Genomic DNA, 18,479 nt, shown 5'->3' with positions numbered 1-18,479 from the left:
TTTGGGTAGTCAACATGTCTTTTACAAATGTGTACTCAAAGCACTCATGAAATATACCGTTACCTACAAAACACTACTGAGCCTGGTAAGAAATTACAATAATGCAGTTTAATACAGTAATTACAGCAACTATGCAAGAGAGCTCAAGTGGAACAAAACCCAGAAGAAACTGGGTCTATAGGAATTGAGCTTAAGACCTGAGTTAAATGGTAATTAACTGCCTTTAAAACAATTTCTTATGTTCTATTTAGAAGAGAAGTATGTAATGCCACCTGCCTTTAGATACTTTCTGCAAAAGGCTGCAGTTTTGCTTTTCAATAGCATACATCCACATGAACATTTCGCATTGAAATAACGATTAGAAGATCTGTTATATAATATGGTGGCAATCAAAAGTGCAGAGACACAACAGAGGTAGAGGACGACCAATGTAAAATATGGCAGGTGTCAATGTGGACAAAAGTAGCAAATTCACAACATTGCAGATTTATTTTTTTCCGCTTTTAATGCAAAATAATAAAAATAGATTCAGTATAGCATATATACTATACAATAAAAATCTCTAAAAGAAAAATTAGAAATTACCTACAGGAAGAAAAAAATGTTTTTAATGAAATTTTTATTTTCCTAAACTCATGGGTGACCACAGCAATAAAGCTGCATTACAATTTAGTTTTAATGGGATTTATAGACCAAGAAAAACAGAAGTGCTAAATTAAAAAAAAAAGTCTGCAATGCACAAAATCTGTTAAGCCTTTTTGTGTAATTTGTGGACAAAGGAGTCTTTTCCTGTAAAATACTAATTCTCCATTAGTTAATGGCAATTGTTTTAATGATAAATGTTAACAGTACACCATGTTCAATAATATTACCTAATTTAACTTTTTTAGATTCTAGAATTTACAGTGCTTTGTGACTTAAAAATCTTCTGTTAGGTCTTTACATTGCATACTTCTGGGTCCATTCTCTTGCTAGTCTGTTGTATCTAGAAGAACAAAGAGAAATCAAATTAGAAAAATGCACCAAGAAGGCAGACAGGTTAATTGGAAGTTGCTGCTTGTCATGCTGGAAGACCAGAGTTCCAGTTCTTTAATTCACACCAAACAATTGCAAAACACTCCTCCCAGTCTTCAAACTCTTAACATACAACATATAACATACAACATTTTTTCTTTGTAAAGTCCATGCAGTTTTCAGAAGTGGCGCTGTATGCTTAGAGGGTTGTAGTTTGCAGTGAGTCTAACCCAGCACAAGCCCACCCTGAAGGGGAAGCCAGTCTCAGGACACAGAAGAAAGGCGGGAGGGGCGATTCAGTGATGCCAGAACCCTGGACACCATGTCTCTGGGCTATGGGAAGAAATCAGAGCACACAGGCTAAACCACATGGACAACTTGCAAACTCCAGACACAAGGTGCTCTGGCTGGAAAACATCCCAGACTCTCAGAGCTGTTAACTGTCCCACCTCTTTGTAAAGTCAAACATTGTACTGATTCTCACAAATAAATACATTCTTTTGTGTTCCGTGTTCTTTACAGCCTACTTGGCCAAGATTTACTTTGCAATTGCTCAGGCCATGTTATTTTACCCTAAGTACTGATGACGCTGCATAACCAATTATAATAAGGTGGATAAGCATTCTGGCAATATTACAGTCCACTGTTACTTCTCTTTTAAAAAAATAATGTTTACTTCCTTCCACTGGAGTCTAGTCTGCATTTCAGGGCACAACTTCACATTGAAACCCTCTACCGAGAGGTCATTTGCACACAAGAGATGTGATCTTCATCTCTTTACATTTCTGTAAGCCCACAGGAGTCTTAGGTCCACTGAGTCCTCAGTCAGGTTTAAAATGATGCAAATAAAAGCACAGGTGATCTTACAGAGAATCCAAAGCTTATATACAGACTTATTTAAACAATACATGACTTTTTATAGCACATAACAAACATCAACGTGGAAGCATGTTAAATATTTTTTCCCCAAGTATTAGGATGTTGTAAATGTCATCTGTACTCACTTTTCTTTGTCTGACTTGTAGATGTGTGCTATATCTGGAACTAGGGGGTCATCAGGATTGGGGTCACAAAGCAATGAACATATGGACAATAAAACTGGAAAACAGGGTTTTTCAAGTTAAATTCGAAGATGTGAATCTTTCAATTTCATAATAGCATCTTCTTTATTTCTTACTTGTGACACAAGCTGAAGTAAAGACTTTACAGTATACAGGCAGTGTACTGTAAACAGTGTGAACATAGGCTTCATTCTTTCCTGAACAGAAAAGCTACCAAAGCACATGTACTTAGTGTTCTTGTTTACATCGATCTAGAAGACCACGTCCTGTAAGAACAAGGGGTTAAACGAGACACTCAGACAGGAACTGTCTGTGAGGCTTTTAGGCTTTAAAAACCATTTCCTTTTGTGTTAGCAAGATCTAACTTGAACTTTCAATATAATTCTACAGCACTGCCTGACAATATTATTCAAATTAATAGAATGATATTTCTCATAGTCAACACAATTCTAAAGCAAAGCCGCTAAAGCAGATTTTTTTCTTCACTCTTTTCTTGCAAATTGCAAGAAACCATTCAGTTCTTCAGGGCTACGATACACATGTATCCATGTTGACCGTCTTGTTGTTGGGGAGATAAGCAATAAAGTGAACAATACCAGCTTAAATCACTTATATAATGAAAACAATGAGACTACACAATGTGTGATAATGTAGAATAACTTAAGATTTAGTTTTTTTCCCCAAAATGAAAACAAAACGGAACCATCCAAAGCCAGATCAATCTTACCTTTTGATACTGTCAGTGCAGGGGACCATTGTGACCTCAAAATGTCCAAGCAAATGCTCCCATTACTATTTATATTTGGGTGATAGATTTTTGTTGTGAATGCTACCTATTGAAAGAGAAAAATGCATTCATCTTGGTCAGCCCGAAATTAAAATAGATCACCTTGATAAAAACATTTTAATAGAAAACGGCAAAGCTGTTTTCCTAACCTTTGGTGGTTTAAAGGGGTAGTCCGTGGGAAAATGGATTGTGAGGAAGAACACCCCCCCTTGGTATGGGCTGTCACTCTAGAGGAAGAAACATTGCAATGAAAAAAATGAAATGAAATGAAATGCCACGTATCCCATTGAAGGATGAGGTTTTGCGAACCTCGAAATGCCATGTGGTGGACAGCCCCCACAAAACCCACTTTCTACAGTACATGACTTCACTGCACACCGTGAGCCCATCTGAGACCGTGTTTGTTCTGCGCAAGTGGTCCAACTAACCCTGAGACCACCAGTGAAATGATACAAGGATCAAGCAGGTTACATTTTAAGCCGTTTCTCTCTTTAAGTACCTTAATCAATTTAGTAACATCTGCCAGGTTAGAAGTGCCACAGCATACTACCAAGGCTTCAAACATTTACAGAGACAGGTCGTTGGATATTTAACAACAAAGTAAAAACAATTCATTACATGAAACTACATTATTCACAGATTTGTTTTTTTAATTGTACGCAAAAAATCTATTTTGTACGCAAAACAAATATAAATCTCATATGAATTCCTCAAAGTGATCTTGGTCGCGAGATACATATTCAGCACAAAAGTACAAACAATTATCATAGAAGAGATTTATCTTCCAATGCAAGTTTAAAAACTGTCCATCATACAGTATGTAAAGATGTTTTAAAATATAAGGCGCTGTAAATGTGTACCATGACCTTTGTGACAAAAAACGTTTTACATGTAACAGTTTAATATGGAACAAACCTTGTTTTTGTGAAAAAATAGTAATTAAATGGCATAAAACATCATTAAGGCCTTTGTAAATATAGTTTCTACATTTTACCGGACGCAGGTGAACAATTAAGCAAAAATATTAAATGATCTATGATGACACATTGTTCATCTTGGAATTCCTTTAGGTATCAGTATCAACCCCCCCCCCCACCCAAATCACTTCAAAATAAAAGACATGCTAGTCACTCACTCTACCCTTACAGATGTTTCGATTTAAAAGTTTTGCACACCATAAACTAAACATACAAATACCAAAAATATAAGTCTAATCCTACACTTGCCAAATCAATTTACAAAACTCAGGTAATATATGCCTAAAAGTGGGTCATATTAGCTTCTTTAGACAAGCCCACTTTCTTCACTGCCACACATTTCTAGGTATGTACCAGACTGCAAAGGGTTACTTATATAATGTGATAACTTTCAGTATTAATAAACAGTGACAATCCTATTACACGCCCACCATTCAGTACCTTCATGAAAATCAAAAAGAATCCAGCTAATCTCATCTTGAAGAGACTTTTTTGATGGATCTGCATTCCTTACCTTCTAGATAATATTTGAATAAAGGCTGCACTAAAAAAAAAGTGTGTTGTATGGACAGCAGAGCTCCTGGGAGGCTCAGCCGGTAAAGGTATTTCTCTGAGCGCAGGTTCGAGCCTGGGCCAGGATTCCAGGAGCTCAGCCAAATGAGTGCCGCTGGAAGAGCAGTAAGGGTTAGCTGGCCAGGGCTCTCTCCCTGTTCCCAGAGAAGCTCCCAGTGAACACAGCGATCTCCCAGGCCCTGCCAGGCTGGTGCGGACGTTATTGTGGGGTAAGGACAGATTGTAGCATGTAAAAAAAGAGGAGGCTCAAGGAGAGGACAGATCAGATGAAATCTGTCTGCACTTTCTCATGATCTCTGTGTGATCTCAGGCTTTGTCACTTTGAGATGAGACGTAGGTACAATTCAGTATTAAGTGGGAATATCATAATGAGCTGAATTACACACCTGAATTTTGGCTCAACAGCTGAGCCATTGCTTTACTTCTTTTCAGTGTGGAATTAAGCTTTACTTGTTCCTTGGCAGCTAATGCACATAGAGGCAGCTGCCCATTTAAACCTCTATCATAAATAATTGGCGATTCTACAGTGATCAAATACAAGAGTTCTAGGGAGTCTCTCAAATTGTGTGTGGTAACAGAGCTACAGAGCCTTGAGGTAGTCAAGTGGACATGAACATCAAAGAGGAAAAACCTGTTTTGAGCAAAAAAAGTTCTTTTTTTCCCCATAAGAACGTTATATCCAGTGAAAATGTCTAAAATTCAAAACCTCTCTTTTAAAATAAAGTAAAACTTTCTCCAAAATTCTGTAGAAAGTAATATTTTGTAGAGAAATACATCAACTGTACACATTCCTCAGTCCTTCAGTTACTTCTGTCTTTCTTGCCAGGACAAATCATAATACAAATTCTGCACTAGTAATGAAATACATGAACCTCCACGCAACTCTCTCTGACACACTCAAAAGCACTGACTGGTGTTTTCTAGGTAGGTTACATTGGTTTGCTGTCAATAACTGCCTTTATTCAAGGTTAAACGCATCTGTTGCTGAAGAATGATACCCAGGTCTTGGAAGAGCTGTCAGGCCTATACACACTTTTCAAGTAAGGGGGAGAAAAAAACTCAGTCACTATCCGAGAGTTCTGGCAGAAAATGTCTGGCTGACATCTGCCTTTTGATGAAAAAGTGCAACATGCCTTGCCATACTAGAAGACAAAAACAATCTGCTCTTAACACCACTCCTGGTACACCAGGAATACTACATGTGCCAGTAACACTTTGTTTTACATCTCTCCTTCTCAAGGGAAATACACATACACAGCTCACATCTATCGCGATCTCTGAAACAGCAAGCCAGATACCCAAACCTGCCATCTGCTCTCATTGCGCAAGCAGAATATCCCAGCCCAGGCACTATCGCGAGGAAATTCTAGCCACCATCGACAACATACTTACGGGTCCCATTATTGTGGCCTGCCAGTGAAATACTGAAAAGAAGAAGGAGAAGAAGAGAATCGTGAGCGTCCTCCATGTTATTAACGAGGTCTAAAGCAGGCGAGAGCGCCCGGAGGAAACTTACAGTCATCCCCAACCGGCCCGGCCGAGCACTGTGCGGGAGGATCCCGCTGCAGGTCGTGTAGCTCCTGAAACCACGAGGAAAAACAGAAATGTGAATTTTTCCTCAACAACTCGACCCTCAGAGCCACACTGCAGCTTCTCAAAACAGTCAGAACTTGAGTGGTTTTTACCCCCTGGTGTCCAGCACCCTAAGTCTCCTCAACCCATTAGATGGTCTGATAAATACTTAGCATCCAGTATGGTTGGGTTCTGGTTTCATCTAGCAGATGCATCGCAGACGAAATGCACAACAGTGATTACAGCGTAATCAAAAGATCTCGCATCTTAATATTAACTGCAATGCAGAAGCCAAGCATTACAAATTAAAAGAAAACATGAAAGGCTTTAAGGAACAGGACAATTGTGCAATTGGGAAAGGATGCTTTATTGGGGGTGCCAAGCTGCATTCCTGGGGGGCATCCACTTATTGTTTAGAGGCTGGAAATAAGAACCTTGCTTCAAATACACATCCTAAAAGCAGCCATCGCAGTGCTCTTCTGAATGTCAGTGCATTTGCTTATTGTAAGTGAAACTATGCTGACGAGTGTTTCTGTATTAATAAAAAGTGGAATCATTCAGCTTCCTTTTAACACCTACACCCCCTACCCACACAAATCCATTTCAATAATCTATTTAGCATTAACCTGTATTTGGGCTATAAATATTCTCACTAGGAAAAACAGATCACTCAAGGAAACTACTTCAGGGACAAAACCCTTTTATTAAGATTTATCTTGATCAAACTGGAATTAACACGTATCAAATACAGACAGTAAGATACCTTTTCTTTTCCATACCACCTTTTAAAATGATTTACAATAAACCAAAAAGATGTACACTGCTGTATGGCACACAGCATGCTGTCCTTTGTGTTCTAGAGATAACCTCGTTCATGGTTTGTGGGGTGCGACACCATCGGCACAGATGTGTTAATGTGTTACCATCCCAGTTCAGCTCCCAGAAAGCCACCAGCCATGCTTCTACTACTGTGATTCTCCACCTCTCATTGGACAACCTGCATTGGGGCTTTTCACATATTCAGTTACCCTCTGATGAATAACTGCTTTGTCCAGTTTCTTCTCAGGACTTTATGTACTACAATAACACAGCTTTAACATTTCTGTTCATGCCATCTCAAACTTTATTAAAATGGAATCAAAAGTAGTAATGGCATGATTTTTATGACTTAGTACGACTATATGCAGGGGCCTACTGGTATCAAACCCAAGGTACTGAGTCTAGATATTTTTGGACAAGTATAATACAGCGGGTCCTTATGAATTACAATCTTTTATTGTTAAGGGATCAGTACTTGTTTGTAACATGAATGACAGAGCATCACAACCTACTAATATCATGTCCCAAGAAAGGGTTAGGAACACCACAGACATAACCACGGAGAGTTAGTGTTGCATAATCTGTTATGCAAAGATAATATCTGAGTGCTCAGCCTCATCGCTGACATCACCGGGGTAACAGCATTCGGTTCTTCGTTCTCATGTGAAACGAAGAACATCCCGTCCCGGTAACACACTGAAGTGAAAACCCAACTACTGTACAATACAAACCACCATGAAGTGACGTGATCGTGGCGAATATATCGATTTACGGGAAAAGGTTCAATAATACTAATAAGCATAATCGAGATTCATACGACGTAGCGATTCGGATTCCAGGATCAGAAGGTGTTATAACACGTGCGAGCTTCAAAGCCTTTTATAAAGGCCTAACCAAGAAAGAAAGAAAAAACTAGCGATAGGCCTAGCAAATCGCAAAATCCAATAAAACACACGATGTAAAGCTGCTTCCTACGCATAAGGTCTAAACCTTCCGTACGAATAACACTCGTACGTACATCTGCTGTATATTGGAAACAAAGTAGCTATGCTTAAAACGGGAATTAAGACCGACTCCCTCACCCTTTCTTAATTCCAAATACATTTTTGGAAAGGATGCTATGAAAAAGCGAAGTTTACCATTAAATTGCAGGAACGGAAGCCACTGGGCTCTTACGGTATCTGTGCAGTTGTGCGAAGAGCGTGCATATCCCAGCAAAATTCATTACGGTACAACAAAGTGTGATCAAACTGACCCCTTGGCGAACAAGGAAACAACGTCGAAACAGAAATGATTCTGTCGTCCTTGTTCGTTCAAAGAACCCGAAATACCCAATGGCTTAAACACTGTGTATCTTTATTAGCAGAAAGGAAAAACAATCTATTTACGACAATCTTAACCATATAACCTTTAGTATGTTTAAATCAAATCCAATTCTCCCCAGAACACGTTTGGTAAGCCCCAGTCCCATTTTAACCTGGTGTCCAGCTATTCTACACAAAAACACGGCTACATTTATACCGGCTCCGGCGACGAGGATTTTATAGGAGGCTCTTCAAATGGACAATTTCCCTGTTTTGTGAAGGGCCTTTGTTGTGGTGTAGTTTCTAGATGTTCAACCATTGTTGTGTACTGGACAATTGCAGTATCACCAACGTTATTGTATTGTTAAGCAATCCTGTTCCTTTTCCGACTTACCTTCTGTATTCTTTTCAAAGCCATAGCGACCCGGGTCTGGTAACCTAAACCGAATTACCGTCTGTTTTCTCCGTGACGTTTCTAAATTCCTACCGAAGAAAGCACCCAGATACTTTCTATTTCTCTCCGCCGCTCGCTAAGGGTGTGTTTTAGGATTTTTGATTTCTTTTGTTTCCGCTTTTTGTTCAGGGAAGCATGAATACCGATGCATTCTGGTAAGTGAAGTTTTTTCTTTCTTAAAGGGGCATCGCTTTTTAAATCAAAATCTTTAAATTCCAATTAAAAACATTTTCCTCTTCGTTATTAGAGGTTAATCTTTAACTAGGTACATTTTGAAGAAAGAAAATCTCCTCATATTATATTCTAGTTTGAAATTTCTTTATCCTTTTATTTACAGTTCATTATTTTCTTCAAACAAAATACATAAATAGATTGCTCATAAATACTGTCAATTCCTGGGTGTACTGGAACTATAGAAATCTGAAAGCGCCTTTTTAAATTTTCAACTAATATCTGTTTACACATTAAAAATCATCTGTAGAACATAATCCTTTAGTATTTTAGGACAAAAACATGAAACTTTGTAATTTGTGATCACACGATTTCTATCTATACCAATGCAGCATTAAAAATATTATCTTCATCTATGATAATGGTAGAAAATTGTTAATATCGTAGATACATGTACAAGATTGCGCAGCTGTCTATTCCAAAACAATAAAACGAGCACTCTATAAATGGATTAAGATCAGCAGTGAAGTGCTAAGGGAAATAATAGTAAATAACTGTAATTTAATATAAATTGGTGGTCAAATTACTTTTGAACTTTTCTGAACTAAATTTTCTGAACTAAAATAAGACAAAAGATTGTTTTTCCAACTTTTATTCGAGTCACACAAAACCCGTTTCAATAATCTCTTTGCAGGTGTGTGTGGTGTCACTTTAAGAACCCTCCTCTCCCTTTAACACGTCAGAATTACGTCAGCGATTGGCGTCATGTGACTGTGAACTGGTTCTTGCGGATGTTTCAGAAGCGACTGACCTTATGATAAGGAGAAAGAGTTGAGTGCTATAGAAACAGACATGAGCTCCAAAACTCTGCCGAAAGGTAGGGGATTTCTTGGTACACTTTTTCTGTTCAGGGCGACGGGGGGGTCACTTATGTTGTTCGTTAAACACGCGGGGTATACACAGTTTTGTTTCTGTTGTTTGTTTTAAATTATTTTTTTCCCTTAATTATAAAGATGAAAGGAGAAAACAATTCCCAGGCCCCAAGGTAAAACGACAGCCATGAGGTTGACAGAGCACCTTGGCATGCAGACAGAGAGACACTGCGATATCCACGCCGCATTAATGCAAAAACGTCGCAGGTGAAAAAAAAATAAAAAGGAAAGGACAGACGAGGTTAGCACTGCAGAATTACAATCGCTTGGTTGTCAAGGTGGAATTTTAACTGATAGCTGTAGAAACTGACGATTTACGTCCACTTCCACGAAAAAATCACCTTGACGTTTTTTTTCTTGTGAATTGCGGCTGGGGCAAGAAACTTCTTGGTTTAGTAGGATAATTAGTAAGTAGAATACCTTAAACACTAGAAAAGGTGTAGCCTAGTTGTTAGTTGAAATGTCTGACAGGAATTGTACAGCAGGGTCACTCTTATGCACTTGTTGATATTTTAAAAAGGATTGTGGAAGGGGGTTGACTTGCTCTTGTGTAAAATGATGGTTTTTAGGCCTGCCTCATCACATAGACGACCTGCTGAGACACAGCTGGTATTATGTGGCTGTTTGCTGTAGGTTTAAACAGCTGTGCACAAGGAGAGCAGGCTATGGGGCTCTGTTCCTGGTGTTTTTACTGTAACAACCTGGATGGAAAGTCGCCAGTTTATACAACAGGACATTTTATTGCAGCAGTCTGAGTGACGGGCCGTGTTCAAGTACACAACCGCAGTGTCTCACCCAGGGCTGGTGACCTTGGCCCTCCTGTCAGGAGTGTTAATCACTATTCCACACTGCGGTCCCACAGCAGTAGTAATGTATTTCATGCAAAGGAACAAGTCATAGGTTTATTCCATGCTGAAAAGAGAAGAAAGAGATCACAACGCTTCGGCCTTGTTTCCTTTCTCTTTTCAGCATGGAATAAACCTCTTACTTGTTCCGTTGCAGCCTACGCATGCTGACGCAGCCACCCACCTAAACGACTGTTTTTCATGGTACCTGTGCGCAGTGGAAGCTGGAGGACCAATCGGAAATGATGAATCTGTGAATTAACAATTTGCTGACCATGGTCTTCTCGCTTCTCTTCTTCCTTCTTTCTCCTGCAGCTGAGCTGATAGCGGCCGTGTCTCTGGCTGCTGGAACCGTGGCAGTTGGCTTCCTGGCTTACAAGACCTTCTTCTCGAAGGAGAAGTGCTGCAAGGACAGGGTCAACCTGGACATCCAGAAGGACAACCCGAAGGTTGTCCATGCCTTCGATATCGAGGACCTGGGGGACAAGGCGGTGTACTGCCGGTGCTGGAGGTCCAAGAAGGTAGGGACAGCCAAACCGATGAATGCCACGCCTAGCGCTGACACTGCATTCACTGCGTCCTGGGTAAGGCTGGTGGCTACAGTCCTCAGAGGCCACAGGCCTCACTGGCTTTCACTCCATCTCTGTCCTTTATTTCATTATTGAACTAATTACCTGGGTGAGAAGTCAAATTTCAGTCTCTCTTAGGTCAAAATCACCTACTGTGTACAGTAGAATGTACCTGTAAAACCTGCAGGACACTGAAGGAATGTCCTTTGTCCTTGATCTAGTGATCTAGGCAGCTTCAGTGTGAGATGGGCAGTTTATCTTCTTTCCCTATCACATATATTACTTATGTGATAGGCTATGAGCTGCCAAAGTAATTGCCATTTATAATAGTGTTTTTTTCCCTTAAAACACTTGCATTTATATAAAGCAGGTTCAGAGTTTTATTCTCTTTTAATCCATTTTGATATCCTTCTGGATGCTTGTATTATTTTTACCAACAGTTATCAGATTGCACATATCTATATTTTTTTTAGGGTATAGTACAGCCTATAGTTAAGTAAAACTTCCCTTATTACAAGATACTGCAGGATCGTTATCATGTGATGTGGTACTAAGAGATTTTGCCAAAACTCTTCCCATGGAGTAAATGTTTTCCTTACGCTACAAATTTATGGCCCTCTCAATTACTGTGCCCGTTAAGTTCAGCAGTACTTAGTACCCAAATTAAAATATTCTGCTAACGACCCAGTTTTGGACTTTCTAATGCCAAGCCATGGAGTCTAGTCCCAGTAGTGAATGAGTTACTGTATAGTTTTAGTTTTTGTGGGAGCACAGTTTAGCCTGGAGATAGACAGTGGTTTGTAAACCAACAAAATATATGTAGTGTTCTTGATAAGCGTCATGTAATGTAAGTCATGTTTATTGTCTCATAATGAGAAGGAATTCCTCTTTTTGCCAATAAAAGAGTAATGAAGTCTAAATATACACATGTTTGTAATTAATACGGAGTATAGGCTATTATTTAAATTACTTGGCAAAATAAAGCTGTGCTTACATAGATTTATGGGCTGTCTAATGTCTTTGTTAACCTTTTGTTTTTGTTTTTTTAATCTCAGTTCCCGTTGTGTGATGGTTCCCATACAAAACATAATGAGGAGACTGGGGATAATGTTGGCCCTCTCATCGTGAAACGAAAGGAAGCATGAAGAATCATGAATTCTCTTCCTACAAATGCTACTACAGATGCACTGTTGTTTGCTTGTAGATGCAGTTTATTGGAGTCTTAATTGCAAGGATCCAGTATATGCCATTGTATGCATATTTGGTCAGTATCTATCTTATGTGGGTTCGTTAACACTACAGTAGCACATCTATATGTGATTTGAAAAACTTACGTTGTTGGTGTGATTGTTGATTCATCAAAGCTGGGAAAGTGGGAACCCTGTTGAGTTTACATTGGTAACAATTCTGTAAGCTGGTTCTAAAACAAGACTCCATTTTTGATACTCAAAAGGAGACATGTTATTGCAAATTCATAGCTTAAACGGCAAGTATTGGGTTTCTGAAAATGATTTATGTAACTTTTGATAGTGGGCAATTTAAAATAAGCAATTTATAAAATAACTCTACAGTGTTCACCCAGCATATGAAATCATTACTTTAAAGATTTGTGAGGATTAATCTTGTTTGAACCTTTTTAGATTCATTTTTCACTACATGTATCTTACCTCTGTTGAAAAACTGAAGGATTTTGGAAATGCAGATTAAACTAAAAAGACGGGTCTTTCCTTTTAGTATAATGAGGCTTAATTTACTAGAATACACTACTTTTAAAATGGCTTAAACAATAAGTATATTCAAAAGATGTATTTTCAAAACAGTAATTTTTTAAAAGCTGGTAAATCATTTATTGATTGGTCAACTTAACATATCTACACTAAATCATATTTCTCCTTTGGCTGACAATGTTTTGCAAATTGCTTTTAAGATGAGAAGACCTCCATTTATATTTAATTTAAGAAGAAAGTGAGAGATTTGAGGAAAGGGTGTATGAGGTGTTTGAAAAAGAAATCGAATAGCAGTTTGTAGAAGATTAAGCTATCCAGGTAAAGATATATATGGTGTACTGTTTGCAGGAGGTTATGACACTGGTACCATTTCATTTTAGTGTGTATCACAATAAGCTTGAGCTAAAATGCACTTTATGGATCTGATCCGGATTTTAAAATGGTCGTACGGTCTGTTATACCAACATACCCAAAACTAGAAATATATGTCCAATGTGCAGACTTTCATAAATGATCACTGTAGATGTTTAGTGTTTGTGAAACAGTACGGGCAAGGACTATATTTATTTTAACATGTATGCCCAATGGCCATATAAAGTGCATTTTTTAAATTAAATACAATTGGATTGCCAGGTAAAGAATTTATTGTTTTTAAGGTCTCAAAAATATGTACACTATTATTTTAATGTAATCTGAGAATTATAAAATCTGTGAATTAGAGTTGCTGTGATTCACCGAGAAGCAGTGTCTTTGTGAAATAAGGTGCTGTTTTCTTGCATTGGCATGTGTCATTGCCTTTATTTGACACAACTATGGCCTTGGATGTTTACCTCGTGGTTTTGTTTTGGTTAATAAAGATTGCTGCCTTTTTTTGAGTTCCTTCAGCTTCAGGTTAGGTGTTTGGAAAAGCTACAGTGTGCATTGAATGCAGGAAAATGAACAGGCTTATGAGCAACTCTTCATACAGTTTTGACAAATTACCATGTCTACAGATGTATATGTATGGGAAAAAATTAATAGTTCTGTGTGTTCTTTTCAAAATTGTAATTATTTATTTAAGTTTTTACTTGTCAAAACCTTTCATTGATTTATGTTTGAACCATTAGTTGTTTTTTTTTCTGGTGAGATGGTGTGAATGGTACAGTAACAGGTTTGAAGCCTCAGATGAGGTTGAGTTAATGATTAATGTAAATCATGAACGTTCCAGTGTGTTAAGTGTTTCAAAAAAGCATAAAATGCTTTTCTCATGCAATGGCAAATAAAAACTGATTTACATGGACATTTGTAATAAAACAGCATTGAGACTAGTTTCTCTAAGTGGCTTTTTACCCTTAAATAGTAGAATAGTTAACAGTGGATCCAGCTTTAAGTTCAAAGATGGGCTTTTTACACTTACAATCTGTTTACGTTGGATCATTTTTGTGTGCTTGTGTCTTAAAAATACAAGCTCTTTTCCTGTTTAGTTTTTTTTTTCACTGGGAGTTAATTTTCTCCTCTTACCGATATTTTTAAACAAATGAAACTGATCAAATGGAGACCATAACCATAACAAAACCTAAAACGATAGATGACCTAGTTCTCCTTCATCTGTGTTACTCGGATTCCTGAGCCTCTATAGTGTTATTTCCCTAAAATGAACAGCTACACCTTTCTAATGTGATGCACATAAAAAAAAAAATGTAATTGATGTTGTTTAAGGGACAAGTACCCATGTATACTTGACAAGTACCAAGTATTAAAAAGGATAAGAAAATGCAATATGCATCTGTTAGAAATCACAACCTGTACTCCTTGAGTTTGACATAAGTTTAGAATGTCGACACAGGTAAACAGTCAAGTATATGTTGCATGTTCCCTCAGAAGTAAATGAGGAAGAGCAGAAACCATAGCTAACTGTATCCTGTGTCTTTATTTCACCTAATTTAACAGTACCAGTACCTGTTACTTGCATCTCTCCCTGAGACAACACTATCTCCTCACTGTGTGACAGCCTCTCTGTGGCCTGGTGGTCCATCCTTAGCCAAGCAGGTTAAGCCAGCGCTTCTTAAGCCTGACTTCTCTATAAATGCTATCGGATCTTGTTATTCCTTGCAAACTCAAATTCCTTTTTGTTTGTATGGGTTAGGGATTCTGGACTTGGTGCTTTTGAAAGAAATCAATGTATATCAGCACTGAACTGCAATGAAGTGCGTGCTTATTGGATGACATACAAGGCACAGTATTTTAAAACAATGTTTAGGAATATTTCCACTGGATGAGGACATGTAGTAAGACTGTTAAAATGTGCCAGTGCCCTCGAAAAGCCTTAGTGCAGGGATTCCCAGTTCTGCTTCTAGAGGGCTAGTTTTTCTACAGGCTTTCAGTCCTGCTAGCCCTATAGTCACCTGAAATGGGTCATTATTGGCTTAACTGGATCAGGTGCTGGTGCTTAAAACAGCTCTAGAAAACCTGCTGATTCACTGGCCCTCTTGCTCTAGAGAACGATTTTTGTGTTTCTCAAAGGGGAAATTTAGGATGATGGCATGCGTCTTTGCAATGCAGTTTTATTTTGTTTCTTTATCTTAGAAGCACAGAATAATAGGATTTAGTTTTAGTATCTACTAGGAGGGTATACATCTTAAAGCAGAAATTTATAATTGGGCTAAAACCTCTCGAATGTCTGTGTAGGCAGCAGAGGACTTGTGTGTGTGTCAACTAACAACCATGTCATCTTAGATTCAATTACCTTTACCACCGCCAAGACCTACAGTACAGTACCTGCTTCTCGGAGTCACTTGACACATCTGCGGTACACGGTTTTCCTTTCAATTAAAGTTTCATCGTCCACCAGAGGGCACTCTGGTTTTCTGCAATTTTTTTTAGCACCGCGCGATTTTTTTTTCCTTTTTTAGTCCATAATTTCAGAAAACATCTCTCCTTCATATTTGGTGAATGGACCTTACGATGTAGAAACAACAATAGATTTTGATTTTTTTATTTTTATTTTCAAAATTAGAAATACTTGTCAAAAAGATAAAGTGTTTCCCAAGGCGCTGTTGTTGAGACAGATATTGAACCATTCATCATCATCATATTTTCTTTGTGTTTTGCAAATGCGCAACCTGACTCAAATGCCCTGCCATACGTAATCGTCTAGCAGATGCTATTGGGTAAACGCTGCGATTCTCAACGATCGCAACAGTAACTTCTTTCGCTGAACGTTTTTTTTTGCAGAAAAAACCTTCACTGAAACGAACTACAGGGTTCCGTTTTGTCCACACACAAGAAAATCTCATCATTTGAAGGTGTTGGCGAAAGGGAATTAATCTTGAGCTTTGTGAGTCCTCAAGAAATAATAAAATGGTATTTTACTCAAACACCACCTCATACGTAGTTTCTCACTCTTGTGTTGCTTTCGGCGTACTGCCCAATGCACCATTCATTTTATAATCACATACAAGAGAATATATTCCGCGATCTTCCTATAATTGGTTCATGAAGTGAGAGCACGAAGTTGTTTTGAGTAATGTGTTCTTCCACTGAGTTTAGCTGAATCTTTGTACTGAGGTCTGGCGGAGATCATCCCGATAGTAGTTTATAATTCTGTGTTTATGAGAGCCAGATCGCATTTTGCAATTAGAATAAACTTAAATAATGACATTACAAAGGAAATTACTCTTCTGAGAAGGCAAGATGAATCTGATCCCGCACAAGATAAATATGCAATTTTGTCAATTACGGTTCTTCTTAATTAGGTGGTTGCAATAAACTGACAAGAAAGCCCCATTTTAAAAGTTAAATTCAAATATCAACAGACGCAGGGTCGTACTTTCTCCCATTGTGTGAAAAACAATTCTGTAAAAACCATGAAAACCCATGGATCTCAGGTTAAAGGTAGCAAAACGGACAAACTTACCACTGGTAGTATAGTAGAGCATTACAAATACATCATAAAGTGCAATAGGAAAGCTGAACCACTTTTCACATATTTCATTCGATCGATATACACTATTGGGGGCGACAACAACGGGAATTATGCAATTTGCTACGTGTATAAACTTTTCAAATACCTTTGAGGCATTTATACTTTGCATTATCTCTGGAAACTGTTCCCATCCTCACTGCATCGTTCACTGACATAAAAGGATAAACAATGCCTGAGACTTTGCGACTTTTGGGACAAGATATACAAAATCCTCTAATTAATGCAATTACCAAAAGGAAAACTGAGTATATTTTAACAATAAATATGAGGTAGTATGTTTTCACGCTGGCCTAGGTCAACTGCACAATTAGTGAGCTTTACCTCATAGATTTGCGTTAATATAAAAAAAAACTTATTTTATTAACTTAACGAAATGGTTCTTTGTGTGCAGATTCTGGAGACAGCCTAGAATGAAATATCAGGCACCATGTATATTTAACTATAACTTATATATACGTTTGATCAAATTTAGAGCTGTTTGGAAATATCTTACAGGATTGGAACCCAGGATGATTTACCTACCATGCCTGTAGAAAGTTCTTAAAACAGATTCACATTAGGTTCCAATCTCTTTTTAAACCACAGCCTAGGAAAATGCTTTTATCATTCAGATAATGACTGTCACGGAATTGTGACCCCTAAATGCTGGGACTGCTCTAGGACCCTTTGTTCCTGCCACAACAGGTTCTTTAGATCTCTCAGAAGCACCAGTGTACCCACTGACCAGACAAGACAGCGTACCTGCTTACACCACAGTGAAGACATTCTGGGTGGTCTTTGGTTCCTGTTTGTCCCAGCAGTCCTGAACTCTCATGTTCCCTCCACCCACCCCACTCTGTTTTTCTCTAGTTTAGTCTAGTTTTGGGGAGGAAATGATTCTGCAGCCTTCTGCCTCAGCTCTCTGTTGATCCCCCCTCAATGGGGGGTGGGGGGGGGGGGGATGAGGGAGGGGTACTGGTGTCTCTTTGATAGTAGTTCAAGTAGGGAGCTACGTCAGAATGCGTAGGCTGCAAAGGAAAAAGTAAAGGTCTATTCCACAGTTGAAACACTGTTTCCTTTCTTCTCTTTTCAGCATGGAATAAACCTTTACTTGTCTCTTTGATGTCTAGGGTGTGGGCACAGTGCACTCTTCAGGGCTCATTGCTCAACTGGCTGTATGCAGATGGCCAAGGGGAAGGATGCACTGTGTTTTCACACCCTTTTCTAGAGACCCCCTCTAAGTCCAGGACCAGGCATGTCTCGCAATCCCATGTCACCTCTGAACTGCTAATTAATGAGTAATTAATTACTGTAATGAACTAAGTAATAAGTGTCTATGTAAGGCAAGGACTTCTGATCAATGAGAAGCTTAGGAACAAGGACAGATGAATGTATTAAATTACCCTTATGGAGACACTGGCCGTTCTATATAGACTTAAACGTCCGCTTGATTCTGGATTCCTGCCGCCCCACACCCATTTTTTCAGTCTGTAAAATTATCTATTGAAATAACCACAAACATGCTATTTAGAACTTTTAAACTTATTTCTGAGAACAAATTTAATACACTAATTTCTTCTCCCAAAAAGGACACCATAAGCTTTATTTTGGTTCCACAGTTTTACTAGGTAAGTCAATTGAGCACAAGCCGAGTGTTTATTAGAGTAATCTGAGGGAAGCGCCCCACTCACAACAACAGCAGCATCCTCAGTGGGGATTTGAATCCACAAC

At 38.4% G+C, this 18,479-nt stretch overlaps 2 protein-coding genes across 2 annotated transcripts; one reads left to right on the top strand and one right to left on the bottom strand.

The window, feature by feature from the left end:
- Positions 1-486: 486 nt before the first annotated feature.
- ube2d1b (ubiquitin-conjugating enzyme E2D 1b) lies at positions 487-8,688 on the bottom strand. The gene is made up of 7 exons (XM_088916536.1): positions 8,502-8,688; positions 5,929-5,992; positions 5,805-5,836; positions 3,012-3,089; positions 2,803-2,908; positions 2,019-2,112; positions 487-985 (listed from the first exon to the last, which is right to left on the bottom strand). Exons 1-7 carry the CDS (start codon positions 8,523-8,525, stop codon positions 940-942), a joined length of 444 nt encoding a protein of 147 aa, XP_088772662.1. The 5' UTR covers positions 8,526-8,688; the 3' UTR covers positions 487-939.
- An 803-nt stretch (positions 8,689-9,491) lies between these two features.
- On the top strand, positions 9,492-14,112 carry cisd1 (CDGSH iron sulfur domain 1). Its single transcript, XM_088915576.1, has 3 exons — positions 9,492-9,609; positions 10,825-11,030; positions 12,134-14,112. Exons 1-3 carry the CDS (start codon positions 9,585-9,587, stop codon positions 12,221-12,223), a joined length of 321 nt encoding a protein of 106 aa, XP_088771702.1. The 5' UTR covers positions 9,492-9,584; the 3' UTR covers positions 12,224-14,112.
- The last annotated feature ends 4,367 nt before the right edge of the window (positions 14,113-18,479 follow it).

The sequence above is a fragment of the Atractosteus spatula genome, chromosome 5, assembly GCF_055471065.1.
Source record: "Atractosteus spatula isolate fAtrSpa1 chromosome 5, fAtrSpa1.hap1, whole genome shotgun sequence".
NCBI lineage: Eukaryota > Metazoa > Chordata > Actinopteri > Semionotiformes > Lepisosteidae > Atractosteus > Atractosteus spatula.
Note: the sequence above shows the minus strand (reverse complement) of the source record. Positions and strands in the feature narration are given on the sequence as shown.